Source organism: Lemur catta, chromosome 8, assembly GCF_020740605.2.
Source record: "Lemur catta isolate mLemCat1 chromosome 8, mLemCat1.pri, whole genome shotgun sequence".
In the NCBI taxonomy this organism is placed as follows: Eukaryota; Metazoa; Chordata; class Mammalia; order Primates; family Lemuridae; genus Lemur; species Lemur catta.
In genome coordinates, this window is record NC_059135.1 from 12,923,840 (window position 1) to 12,936,947 (window position 13,108).

The 13,108-nt window shown below is 42.9% G+C and overlaps 1 protein-coding gene across 2 annotated transcripts in view; it reads left to right on the forward strand.

Moving 5' to 3' along the window:
- Positions 1-13,108, forward strand: part of SERPINE2 (serpin family E member 2) — a 59,059-nt gene that overhangs the window by 25,190 nt on the left and 20,761 nt on the right. The window contains exon 2 of one of the 2 annotated variants that reach the window (XM_045559102.1): positions 11,110-11,390. In XM_045559102.1, coding sequence (XP_045415058.1) covers positions 11,132-11,390 — 259 coding nt within the window. In that variant the 5' untranslated portion in view covers positions 11,110-11,131. Of the gene's footprint in view, positions 1-11,108; positions 11,391-13,108 lie in introns of both variants that reach the window. The other variant, XM_045559103.1, reaches the window with a different exon arrangement.

Consider the following 13,108-nt stretch of genomic DNA (forward strand, 5'->3'; position numbering starts at 1 on the left):
TTACTACCATGTACTAGGTATTATGCTAAACATAGGGAATAAAACTGTCATCCCTGCCATTAAGTATCTAATATGTTGATTTAGTCACATAAATAGGGCAAATCATGTTCATCAAAATAGAGGCACTGTTTATAGAAAAAAACTCAACATGAAATGATATGAGTTGTAATGGGGTGTAACATTCATCTTAGTGTACGTAAGGGGATCCCACTCTATTATTTTTCAGTGCTCTCCTTTTCCAATAAATACCACTTTTTGTTAAAACATTATGATCCTCTTATTTATCTCTGTAGCATTCTCTGCTCCACTTTAGTGCAAGTTTCAGCTGATCCAAAGTCTAAGTTCCTGCTGCTCATGTTTTTATAAACAGAATAGGGATGCTTGTTTTAAGTGATGCGTTCATTACAGAAATTTTGAAAAATATAGAACAGTATACAGTATAATTAAACTATATTTATATCCCCACCATCAAACATAACTGTGTAGATATTTTAATGTCTTTGTAATCTTTTTTCTGTGCCTCTGTATAATTTTTACATAGTTATACCATCAATATTTTTCTTTTTTACTTATTTTTTATTTTTATTTTTGGGATGGGGGTCTTGCTATGTTGCCCAGGCTGGTCTTTAACTCCTGGGCTCAAGCAATCCTCCCACCTCAGCCTCTGGAGTAACAGAGATTACAGGCATGTGGCACTGTGCCCAGCTTTTTTCAGTTAAGATATATCTTGAATATATTACCGTGTCTTTAAGTTTTCTTCAAAGATAGATTCCTAACAGCTGAATGATATTGTGTTGGATGGCTGTCCTCAACTGTTCCTTATTGTTGGATGTTGTAGGTCATGTTCTCCCAGAAGCAATCCCTGAGCCAAGAATAAAGTTCAAGTGATTCATTAAGGAAGTGCCCCCAGGAGGAACAGTAAGGGAATGGGAAAAGTGGGAATTAGAAAGGGAAGAAGCCAAGCAAGAGATAATACCTGGTGAAGTCCTACACTCAGAGCTTCTCAGAAGCTCTAGAGAGTCATTTACATTCAGACCAATGGTCAGTGGCTGTTGGCCTGTGGGGTGGGGATGGTGTATGTGAACTCTCAGCCATTGAAGGCTCACTAACAAAGCGAGTGTCACCTCCCACTAGTAGTTGTCCAGAGTAACAGATGCAAACCATCAGCAGCAAAGCACACAGAAGCTAGAGGATAAGTGCACAAAGCTGGTAAAAGGTCATCCACAGCGTCCCCTCCATTGGAGATTTAGGTTGCAATTATAATTGCTATTGCAATTATTTATTGGAAAGAATATTGCAATGCTTTTGCTACTAGAAACAACAGTGAATATTTTTGGACTCAAATCTTTTTTATTATTACATTGGGATTGATTGGTAAAAAGGGCATATTACTACTCTAATAGGTATATACATTTTTAAGATTATGCATACCAGAGATTGCCTTTCAGAAAGATTTTTTTTAAATCAGTTTATACTTCCAACACTCACTACTTGTTTTTTATTGGCAACAATCTAGAGAGTATTAATATGTCATCTATGAATTGGGGACCCATAGGCACATCAGGATTTTTTTAAATTTCAAAATATTAAGGAGGTACAAGTGTTTTTGTTAAGTGGTTGAATTGAGTAATGCTGAAGTCAGGGGCTTTTAGTGTACCCATCACCACAGTAGCGTACACTGTACCTGAAGGTATGTTTTTATCCCTTACCTCTCTTCTGACCTCCCCCCTTCTTAGTTTCCAATGTCCTTTACACCACTGTATCACCATGTGTACCCATCGTTTAATACCCATTTATTAGTGCACATCAGAATTATTCCAAGGGATCAGAGAAGTCATGTTCATGGTCCAGCTCTGAGTATAGATTGAATAAGTAATATTTCAAAATATGATTTTTTAAATGGATTTAGATTCTAATAAAAAGAATTTGCATTCTATTAAAGTGTTCAGGAATTCATGGCTATTTTTTATCATGTACTTTCACAAGTACTAGAAATATAATTAGTCTTGAAATATCTGTAATATCTTTTTATGTCTGAAAAAGGTATATCCTTGTTTTTAAAGATTGAAAATCATTTATGAATATCACTATAATGTCTTGGCTCATCTCTTGGCTGTTGGATGAGGAAATCACCCATTTGAACCACTACATCTTAAAGATTTGTCAAAAAGAAAAGTCTATGAACTTGATACCATGAGTAAAATGGATTGAATGACCTAAGTCAGCAGACTGAAAAACATATCTCAGCAGACTGAAAAACATATCTCAGAATCATTAAAAGTTTTTTGGAACATGCTCACCCACCTCCACTCCCATCATAACCATAACCGACCCTTCCATCCTCTTATAGAGACTTTGAAACACACCAGCATTTTCTCAATCTATTTCTGTGTCTTAAATAGTCTAAGGAAGTTATAAAAATACAGACAGGGCTTTATCAGGGTAGAAATGCTGGACTGTTTTCTCAGCTTGATCCTTGAGACTTTCTAAATAACTGTTGAAATAAAAATCAGAGACTATTTCAGGTCTTGAGCATTGACAAAGATAAGGGAAAGGGAGCCGGCATTTATTGAGCACCTGCTCTGAGCCAGGCACTGTACTAGTTACTATCTGTATTTCTCTTTGCACTTGCTGAATTCCTGTGACCACCCTTGAGATATGGTTTCTAGAATAACATGATAGAGGAGAAAGCTGAGGTTGATGAAGATTGTGACTTGCCTTAGCCTTCCTGGTTAATCGATGGCAGAGCTGGGCTTTGAACCTTAGATGAATTTTCCCTGAAACTTACAGGAAAATAGAGTACATGTCCAGTAACCTTGATTTTTAAAAGGTAGACAACTAACAAAGCCCCAGTCCCCTTCTTCCTTTTATCCTTCTCCCTTCACCCCCAAAGAGACATCAGAATAAACAAGTGTATGTACAAAAGGCACTTGGATATCAGTGAGAGTGTATTTAATAATAAAAGATGTGTCTTCTCATTGGAGAAACCTTTTAGACATCGTTGCCATACTTTTCAGTGGCTGAAAAGTTCTTTCCTAAACATTTTTAGGTTCCTTTTTGGCCAATTAGAGTCATACAATGAACCTACGCTTTGAAGTCAGATAAAAAAATTAAGAAAAGATTCAGAGGACTCTAAGTCTTTCTCCAGTAACGTGAAAGAGCACATTTAAAACCCCCCAAGCTACTGTCCCTTTGATCAGGGACAAGCAGGGAAGAACAAACAGGACATTGGCATTCCTGTTCTTTCTCTAAGTTTTAAAGATGCTGAGTCATTTTGGTAACAGTACACTTCCCAAGGATTATCAAGATGCACTTTAGTTTGGTTGTTCACCTGATTTGGTATCTTAAGTAAACATGGTAGATATTTGGAAAATGAAGACAGGTCTTGGTGGGTACATTTCAGTAATGTTTATACAGGTTTGGGAGAACAGATTCATCCTCTTGCCATCATAAGACCATATTTGAAGCTTAACCCCAATAACTTCTGTATTAACAATTGCTGTCACTTTGCAGATACAGCCTTAATCTCCATGGGTCATCTCTTGAAGGGTCTATAGAGTGCCTTTTGCCAAACACCCTTAAGAGTTAGACCTTTGCCTGTTGGCAAAATATTGGTGAGAAACATTTGGACTGACTTCTGGACAGCACAATCCTACTTAAAGCCACTTAGCAGTCTCAGACTGGCAGCCCAAAACCTTTCCTATACATTTATTCCTTTGGGAAGCCCTGGCAAGAGGAGCTATTGAGATGTCATGATTCTGATGCCATCTGATAGGCAGTTTTTCTCTCCCTACAGTGGCCCCTCTAGAAGAAATGGTTGGTCGAGAGGCAGATTAACAAGGCCCCTTAGATTCCAAGAACTAGGATCCTAGAAACACAGAAACCCAGTGTTTTCCAGTCCCCGAGAGAATGTCAGCTTTCATTGAGGGCCTGGGGGCAGGGGCTGAGATAAACTGGGGACTCTCCTTGTCATGCTGTGTGTCAGTTGTTCATTCCATTCACCTGCCTGTTAGGATCCCACTTTTAGGAGGGGCTTGATTCCGGAGACTCACATGAGGGAAATCCATTTTGATTATCCCAGCCCAGCCTTAATGCAGCTGTCTCCTCCACCTTCTCGTCATCCAGTGGGCCTCTTCTGGTCTCTGTGGCCATGGGAGGGAACGCTATTCACATATAAGCAGTCTGCCCTTTGTAATTTGATTTTCAAGTTAGATGTAAGCAGTCTGAGTAAAACTGTGTAAGCAGTTTGTCTTTCATAATTTGAATTTCAATATTTGGATATAGTCCAGAGAGTGGTGAAAATGGATTTCGGATTTTCCTTATCACTGATGCCCAGTATTCTCACAGTTGATTTAGAGTACATTTGATGAGGGTGCTCAGATTGTGGTCTCTAAATACTGTGTCTCACTAAAAGGAACCAGAGCTCCCTAGAGAAGTGACTGATTCTACCCAGGGCAGAAAATATACAAAATGAGCCCGAAACATCTTGTCAAACTAGAAAACAAGGAAGCTGACAAGACTATAGGGTCATATCAAAGGTTTAAGAACCAACCTGAAGAGACTCCATTTTGAGCATCAATAAGAATAATATTTATCGTTCATCAAGACCTTTAAAATATGTTGAAAACCACTAGTTCACAATGATACAAAAAAACAAAACAAAACAAAAATCCTCTGGTCAACCAATTCATTATGAATTATTTTGAAAACTGTTAGATGTAGGGAATGGATCAAGCATTTATCCTGGCTTTGCTACACGGACTGACCCTTGGGGTAAACAAATAGTTGGTTATCAAAACTTTCCTTTTATAGAAATATTGCAACCAAGAAATGAAGGTGGAAATTTAGAATTATAATAGCACCCACCATTTGGCAACTCCTAATTTATTTTTTTTTTTTATTTTTTTTTTTTTTTGAGACAGAGTCTCACTTTGTTGCCCGGGCTAGAGTGAGTGCCGTGGCGTCAGCCTAGCTCACAGCAATCTCAGACTCCTGGGCTTAAGCGATCCTACTGCCTCAGCCTCCCGAGTAGCTGGGACTACAGGCATGAGCCACCATGCCCGGCTAATTTTTTTGTATATATATTTTTAGTTGGCCAGATAATTTCTTTCTATTTTTAGTAGAGACGGGGTCTCACTCTTGCTCAGGCTGGTCTCGAACTCCTGACCTCGAGCGATCCACCCGCCTCGGCCTCCCAGAGCTAGGATTACAGGCGTGAGCCACCGCGCCCGGCCTGGCAACTCCTAATTTAAAAAAAAAAAAAATACACTCAGGGAATAATCCTGAGTAGCTTAATACCACAAAAAGAGACAGTCAGCCCCTCTCTCCTGATTCCAACACCTTCTACAACACCTCTACAAAATATTCTTGCAAAAAGTGAAAATTTACTTGAAGCTGAGCAGTCTCTAGACCTGGGGTCAGTCAGCCAACTTTTCCTGTAAGGGGCCAGAGAGTAAATGTTTTGGCTTTGCTGGCCATACGGTCTCCATTGCAACTAAGCATTTCTGCCTGCTCAACTCACTATAGTGGCACAAATGCAGCCATAGGCAGACAAAAAGTGTGGCCAGATCTGGCCCACGGGCAGTAGGTGGCTTGCAGACCCTGCTGCAGATCTGCCAATTTACAGGAAGTACAGAAGACAGAGGAATTTGTTAATAGCATTGCATGAATAAGTTAGCAAAATCCAGCCTGGGGAAACCACAGGACAAATAACCTGGTGACTTCAACAAAAAAGTTCCCAGGAACAAGTTAAAGAAGATTAAAAAAAAAACACACACACAAGAGAAATAACCAGTTGCAATTTGTGGAGCTTATTTAGATCCTAATTCAAATAAACTATAAAAAATTAGAACACAATCAGAAAAATTTCATCATAGACTAAATATTTAGCATGTTAAAGAGTTATTAATTTTGTAGTGGGATAATGATATTATGGATATATATTTTAAATCCTTAGGTTTAGAATGTATGTTGAAATATTTTGAATGATATGATGTCTACGATTTGCTTCAGAAATCATCTTTGATTTGAGATGAAACAAACTAAGCCATGATTTGATAATTGTTTTATCTGGATGTTATATACTGGGGGTTTATTATATTTTTGCATATATTCCAAGTCTTCTTGGACATAAACTTTTTAAAAGTATATACATTTTAGGCCAGGGGTGGTGGCTCGTGCCTGTAATCCTAGCATTTTGGGAGGTTGAGGCGAGAGGATGGCTTGAGGCCAGGAGTTCAAGACCAGCCTAAGCGACATAGCAAGACCCCATCTCTACAAAAAGTTAAATTAGCCAGAAATGGTGGCCCATGCCTATAGACCTGGCTACTCGGGAGGCTGAGGCAGGAGGATCGCTGTGAGGTCACAGAGACCTATGATCAGGGCACTGCACTCTAGCCTGGGTGACAGAGACCCTGTCTCTTAAAAAATACACACACACACACACACACACACACACACACACACATACATACACTCACACACACATTTTATAAAATATATCGCTTTAAAATATTTTAGAGAATGAGAGGGGATGGAATACTTTTCCTTCATTGAAAACTCTGGGTCCTCCCAAAACAGGTTTTCATTATCTGGCTCAGAGATAGAGTTCTTTCCAGTGTTTTTCCCCCACCAAACCGTTTACCTACAACTTACTTGTTAGGCTAAATAGAGCAGACAGATATCATGTTATTTATCATTTGCTCATGTGTTATCTGTAAACCATATTTTATTTGTAAACAGAATTTATTAGGTAGAAAATGGGCTGGAGCTGAATCTTTCACGACGGGCTCTCCTGGTCTCCCTTGCTCAGTCGGTCAGCACTGGCCCGGCCCGGGGTCTGGTCGCAAGTGCTGTGCAGCCTGGGGGCAGTGACGGGAATGGCAGCTGCTGGCCGGGCATGAGGCACCAGGAAAGCACGTCCTAGCCTCTCAGGGCAGGGACTGTGCAGAATGTTTGCTTTGGGGCCCAGTGAAACCAGAACTTCCATTCTTTTTTATTTTTCCTGAGAATAACTCTTAAGTTTAGGCTTGTATGTGACATTTCTTTTGACTTTTAGTTGCTTAACATACTTTGAGAACACTCTGTATTCCAAACCACTCACTTGCTGGGTTAGTCCTGTGGGTCAACCTCTGATTTAGTGTCTGCCGGCCGCACGGCCCTAACTTAGACCCTGTGGGCACCAGGAATCTAAAGCCCCTGCTTTCTGTGAGCTTCCAGTCTAGCTGTGAGGAGAGACAATGTAGGTGGAAAACAGAGGAGCAAATTGGAAACGCTGTAGGAATTCAAAGATGAGGATAAATAACCCCATCTGGGCCAATCAGGAAAAGCTTCAGACGGGCATGGAGGGAGCTGGGGGAACGTCTGAGTGTTGCTAGGTGGAGGGCAAGGGAGAACAGCAAAGGCCCAGGCTCGAGAAGGTCAAGGCCTGTGCACAGAAAATATGAGCCTTTAAGAAGAGAGTTGGTAGATGTTGGAGACAAGCGGCCCTCCCTAGCCCACCAGTGGAAGATTTTCCTGAACAATCAGCATTGCAAAAATTCAGTCCTCTGCTGAATTTCAGTGTCACACTTTGAACAATACGAGGATTAGAGCTGCAGATTTGAGCACTGGCTGTGCTGAAGTAACGGTTGAAGCCACTGGGTCTGTAGAGAGTGTGTTCCTCTAATGTCTGCCATCGGCAAGGGGCGCATTGGTGAACATGGAGATGTATTTTGAGTCTGGAATTTGCAAAACTACCAACCACTATTTACTACACTAAATCATGGTTAAGGCTCAAAGCAGAACCCAATTCAGAAACCTTCTCCCCATTGGGAAATAGAAAGGTTTGGAGTAAGAGAAACTAGAAGAATGTGGGGAAAGAGAAACCCGACATTTCTCAGGATATGCCTGTGGCGATGGCCTTTATGATGGGTTTATGATCTCCCTTCAAGCATGGCCTAAACTAGAAACTTATTTTCTACTGTTGTGAAAACATTATTCAAGAATGGAAATACTTAAACAGATTTATGATCTTCTATTTTGATGCTATGCAACACATTCGAGCAATACTTTTATTCTTTCTCTCTAATTTGAAAATTTAAAGTGTAGTTTATCTTAAAAATGAAAATAAACGGGTGGTTTCTATGTTCTTCCCATTATGAGATCTGCTTGTTCTAGAGATTAGCATTTCAAAGCCTGAGAACTCCAAAAGTTATTTCATGTAAGAGACTATATTTGGACATTTGTATTTAGGAATTATACAAGCCTAAAGTAATTTATGGATCAACACCCACTTTGCTGGCTACTGAACTTTGGAGAGAAGTGAAAGCTTATTCTTAGACATGTATATAAACCAGGTGAGTTTAGATGACTGAGCATTTGGCCTGGGAAACCAAGGCCAAGAAGAAATTGTGCCCAGAACATCAATCAAAAGTGGCTCTGATTCCAAGTTCTGCACAGCCCTCACACTGTCCCAAAGCGCTATTACGAAACTGTGCGTAGACAGCTCTCAAAAACTTCCCAAGTCCAAGAAACCAAGAAAAACACCCATGACAGTTTTCCTCCATGTCATAATGAAACTGTTCTTTTAGCAGAAATTCATAAGCAGGCAAAATTCTGTTAAAGAAGATCGCGATTTCTTTGGAAGACTGTCCTTGCTGACTCCAAGACATTGGAGCCGTTGGGTTTCTCCCTGTCACTGATCCTTTCGCCCTGTCTGACAGCGTTCTATATATATCACTAGTATTTGAGTCAGTCGACTTCAGACTCCCAGAGGCAAAACCAGTTGGGTGTCTTTTATGCCTTGTGAATGCAAATTGAAATATTGATTCAAATATTCACTAATCCAAGAGGATTTCTTTGAGGAGGCCTGGGGAGAGTAGCTTATAGCATGTTGAATGTCGATGCCAGAACAGGCTACGGTGCAGGAGTCAACCCTTGAGATGGATGAAGTTGGCACCAGTCACTGGATTTGACCATTTGGAACAAAGATTGTATGTGTTGTTTTATACTTATGATGACTTTGTGGTATATTAAATTTTAAAGGGGAAATGTTATTGCCTGAAAGAAAGAAAGAAAGAGCAAGAGGGAGGAAGGGAGAACACCATTCCTAATTTTTAGATGAAATGAGTAAAGCTTCCCTAGGCAGGATTTGGAAGCTCTCCAGTGTCCGGCGGGCTCCAGGAAACTCAGGGGATTGTCATGGTATCGGAGCCAGTCCGAGGTGCCAAAGTCAAAATAGGCCACGCTGGCCATCGTCAAGCCCCAAGTAGGAGCGTATGTAGGTCACTTACATGTTTTGAATTTAGACAGGCTGAGTTTACACAATTGTTTTACAATTAAGCTCTGGAGAAACACTGAGTGTTCTGAATTTTTTTTTTTAAAAGGTACTTGTTTCACAATATATGAGAAAATTGCCACAGCAACTTGAAGGATGGTCTCAGTGGTTCACCTCGGGGCCCCCTGTGTGCTGGGGAGCCGGGCGGGGAATTCTGTTTATGCCGACAGTCCTTGCCCAACCCAGGGCTAGCTCTTTCCTTCTTTCCTTGGAGAGCGTTGGCAGCTGACACGGAGGATCGAGATTAAACACAAGCATTTCCTTAGGCACACTCAATAAATGCTATTCTGATGCAAGGAAAAATAATTAGTAAAGGTAGAAAGTACTCACAAACCATCAGATTTAATCTCACAGTCTTTAGTGAACATCTACTGTGCCTAAGGGTGGGAAGCACAAAAGGTGTGTAGGAAGGAAGGCAAGTGCCCGTTCCTTCCCTGAGCACCTACAGACACTGCTTCCCCTCCCTCCAGGTCACCTGTCTCTTAAAAGCCTCCTTCTCTTTTATTCTCTGCAAACACTCCTAACCTCCCACACATAAATGCATGTGACAAAGGGGGACAAATTGGCTCCATGGGGGACTTGTGCTTAGTGGGAGCTCGGGCCTATAAGGGAAGAACCAAATTAGCAACGTCACGAATTCTGCTTTTGTTTTACCAGCTGCCACTGTTAAGTTCTTATTTAATGAAAGTATTTGCTTTTCCATAAATACATGTACATTTCCTACCTCTTGTCATAGCCAAAGAAGGCTCTGCAAGTGGTAATCAAGGAAAGAAGCTCATTTAAAACATATCACAGTGATTGAGCGTATGGGAGTAGGCAATGCCCCGTCCTCACAGTTTATTAATTTACCAATTGTTCTGCCCTGTTGTCCCTTTAAAGCTGTCACTTAACGTTTATTTTAATTGATAATTATTTAATTTAAAAAGTAGTAGGCTTCTGGTAAGAGTCAGGTGCATGTGGCTACAAGACAGTCATAGCAACCTGAGGGAGTCAGTCCCTTGTTTAAGACCCTCCAGTGATTTCTTGTGACCTTAGAATGAAATCCAAGTGCCTCACCAGGCTCTACAGGCCCTTCCGGATCGGTCTCTCCTTCCTCTTCACCCTCCCGTCCCACCTCTCTCCTCCATGCCCTTGACCTTGCTCCACACTGGCCTCTAACACACCAAGCTTATTCCCCCCTCAGGCCTCACCCTGCTGTCCCCCTGTCCAGTGCGCGCTTCCCCCACGGGCTCTTCCTCGCCTTTGAGCTCCCGTCACCCACGTTCCCGCTGCAGAGGTGGCCCCCAGCCCTGGTCCCCAATTCACTCACATTCCTTTGTTCTGTGCTGTTCTATTCTATTTGTTCATGGCTTTTATTCCTCTCTGAAATTACTTGACTGCTTGCTGGTTTATTTTCTGTTTTCCCTCTAGACTGTGAGCTCCACAAGGGCAAGGGTCTTGTCCATTGCATTTATGTCACATGCCCGGCACTTAGCAAAGGGCCTGGCACACAGGGAGCCCTCACTATATATTGGTTTCATTGAATGCAGGGTGGTTATGAGAGTTAGATAATGATTAGTATAGGTTCTGGTGCATGGTAAGGATCCAACAAATGGAAGTTTGCGTCCTCTCCCTCCGCACCTCCCCAGGGTGTGTGCTGAAGATTGATTTAATGTACACGTTCTATCTTAAATGTAGTCACATGGCGTTCAATTATGCCAAGCACAGTAAGTCATACCTAGTTGAGTACAAAGTATTGCTCCCAGAAGTCTTCATTTTAAGTATAATTTAAATTTTTTAATCTAATCTTGTAGGCCGTCTTTGCTGGAAGGAACCATGAACTGGCATCTCCCCTTCTTCCTCTTGGCCACCGTGACTTTGCCTTCCATCTGCTCCCAGTTCAACCCTCTGTCTCTCGAGGAACTAGGCTCCGACACAGGAATCCAGGTTTTCAATCAGATCGTCAAGTCAAGGCCTTATGACAACATCGTCGTCTCCCCGCACGGGATCGCGTCGGTCCTGGGGATGCTTCAGCTGGGGGCTGACGGCAGGACCAAGAAGCAGCTCACGACAGTGATGAGATACAGCGTGAACGGTGCGTGGGCACCGCACTCACCGGCAGGGGCCTTTGCCCAAGAGTCTTGTGTCGGGGGGCTTGGTGGCTTGGTGTTTGCTTACAGCCCTGAGAAGCAGAGCAGCCAGATGGGGTTTTGCTGGCAAGATCTGGAGCTTAGAGTCGGCCTCTTCTCAAGGCCAGATGCTGCGGTGCTGGAAGATGGGAGGACCAGGCTCTGGTTCCCTGTCCTGCAGCTGTGGGGCTCTGGGTCCGTGGCTGGATCTCCCAGTGCTCCAGTCTCATCCCTGCAGAGAAAACTTCTGTCTCACCCACCTCCCTGGGGTCCAGGGCCAAACTGTAACTTGTAGAACATGTGAGCAGGGAAGGCAGGAGAGGGTGGCTGTGGGGGGGCACCACAGAGCCTTGTGGTGTTGGGATCACCCTGCGTCTTGACTATGGTGATGTCACAAGAATCTGCATGGGAGATAAGGTTTTGTAGAGTCACACACACACACACACACACACACACACACACACACACACACACACACGCACACACACAGGAGCGTATGGAAAGCCAGTGAAGTCAGAGTGAGCGGGGTGGGCTACACCAGGGGCCATTCCCTGAAATGATGACGGTACCATTGAGGAAAACTAGACGAAGGACGCGTGGGACCTCCCTGCATATTGCTTTGCCACTTCCTATAAATCCATAATCATTTCAAAATAAAAAACTCAAAAAATTGTTTTAAAGCCAGGCCCAAGGAAAAAAGTTTAGTTATATTAAAAGGAAAACCTATTTTTGCCTATTGAATTGCAGGCGCATAATCTCCTGGCTCTGCGTTTTGCTTTAGCTCAGGGTCCTTACCCAGAGGCAACTCCCACCTGCCTTTCCACAAGCGCAGTGTGTACAGGAGCAGGCCTGGCTCTTTCTAGCCAGCAGCATGCGCCATGGCCTCGAGCAAGTCCCATTCACGTCTAGGCTGGAGATGAGGGAGTTTTCCTCCCTGTGTTCTTACATGGCCGCCAGTCCAAAGCTCTGAGAAGCTTGACTGCATCGGCGCCTTTGGCGGGAGAGTGCAATGAGAGCGGTGGGGATTTGGGGCCTGCCTTTGACTCTGTTCTCAGCGTGGCCTCCGGGGTTGCCAGGCCCAGATGCCGAACCACACTGCTCTGTTACCACACTGCTCTGTTACGCGGCATTAAACTTCTGCATGAGTTTGCAGTTTGTTCACCTGTTAGAAGCATGGAAGGACTAAATACTTGGAACACACTGTTCTGCCCCTTGCTTGGAAGTTCAGAAAACTCTTGGTAATTTATAACTTCATGGTGAATCACTGCTAAAATTTATGGCCTTTCCTAGTGTGATCCAGGCCCTGTCGGCCAATACCATTCCAAAATAGCAACTGGACTTCTGTTGTTTGTTTTAATGCTGACCCACATTCATTTTAAGTCATTATTTCTGAAGTTGTGACGACATTGGCTTGTCAGGGGTGGGGAACCTGCGGCCTCAAGGCCACATGTGGCCCTCCAGATCCCCAAGGGTGGCCCCTTGACCAAATCCAAACTTCACAGAACAAACAAACATAGGATTTGTTCTGTGAAGTCTGGGTTCAGTCAAAAGGTGCCCTCAGGGATCCAGAAGGCCATACGTAGCCTTGAGCCCCCAGGTTCCCCACCCCTGGATCGCACTTGGCCTTGGAAATGTCTTGGCCTCCGAAGCTGGCTGTTCCCTTACTCATAAACTGGGCCTGCCC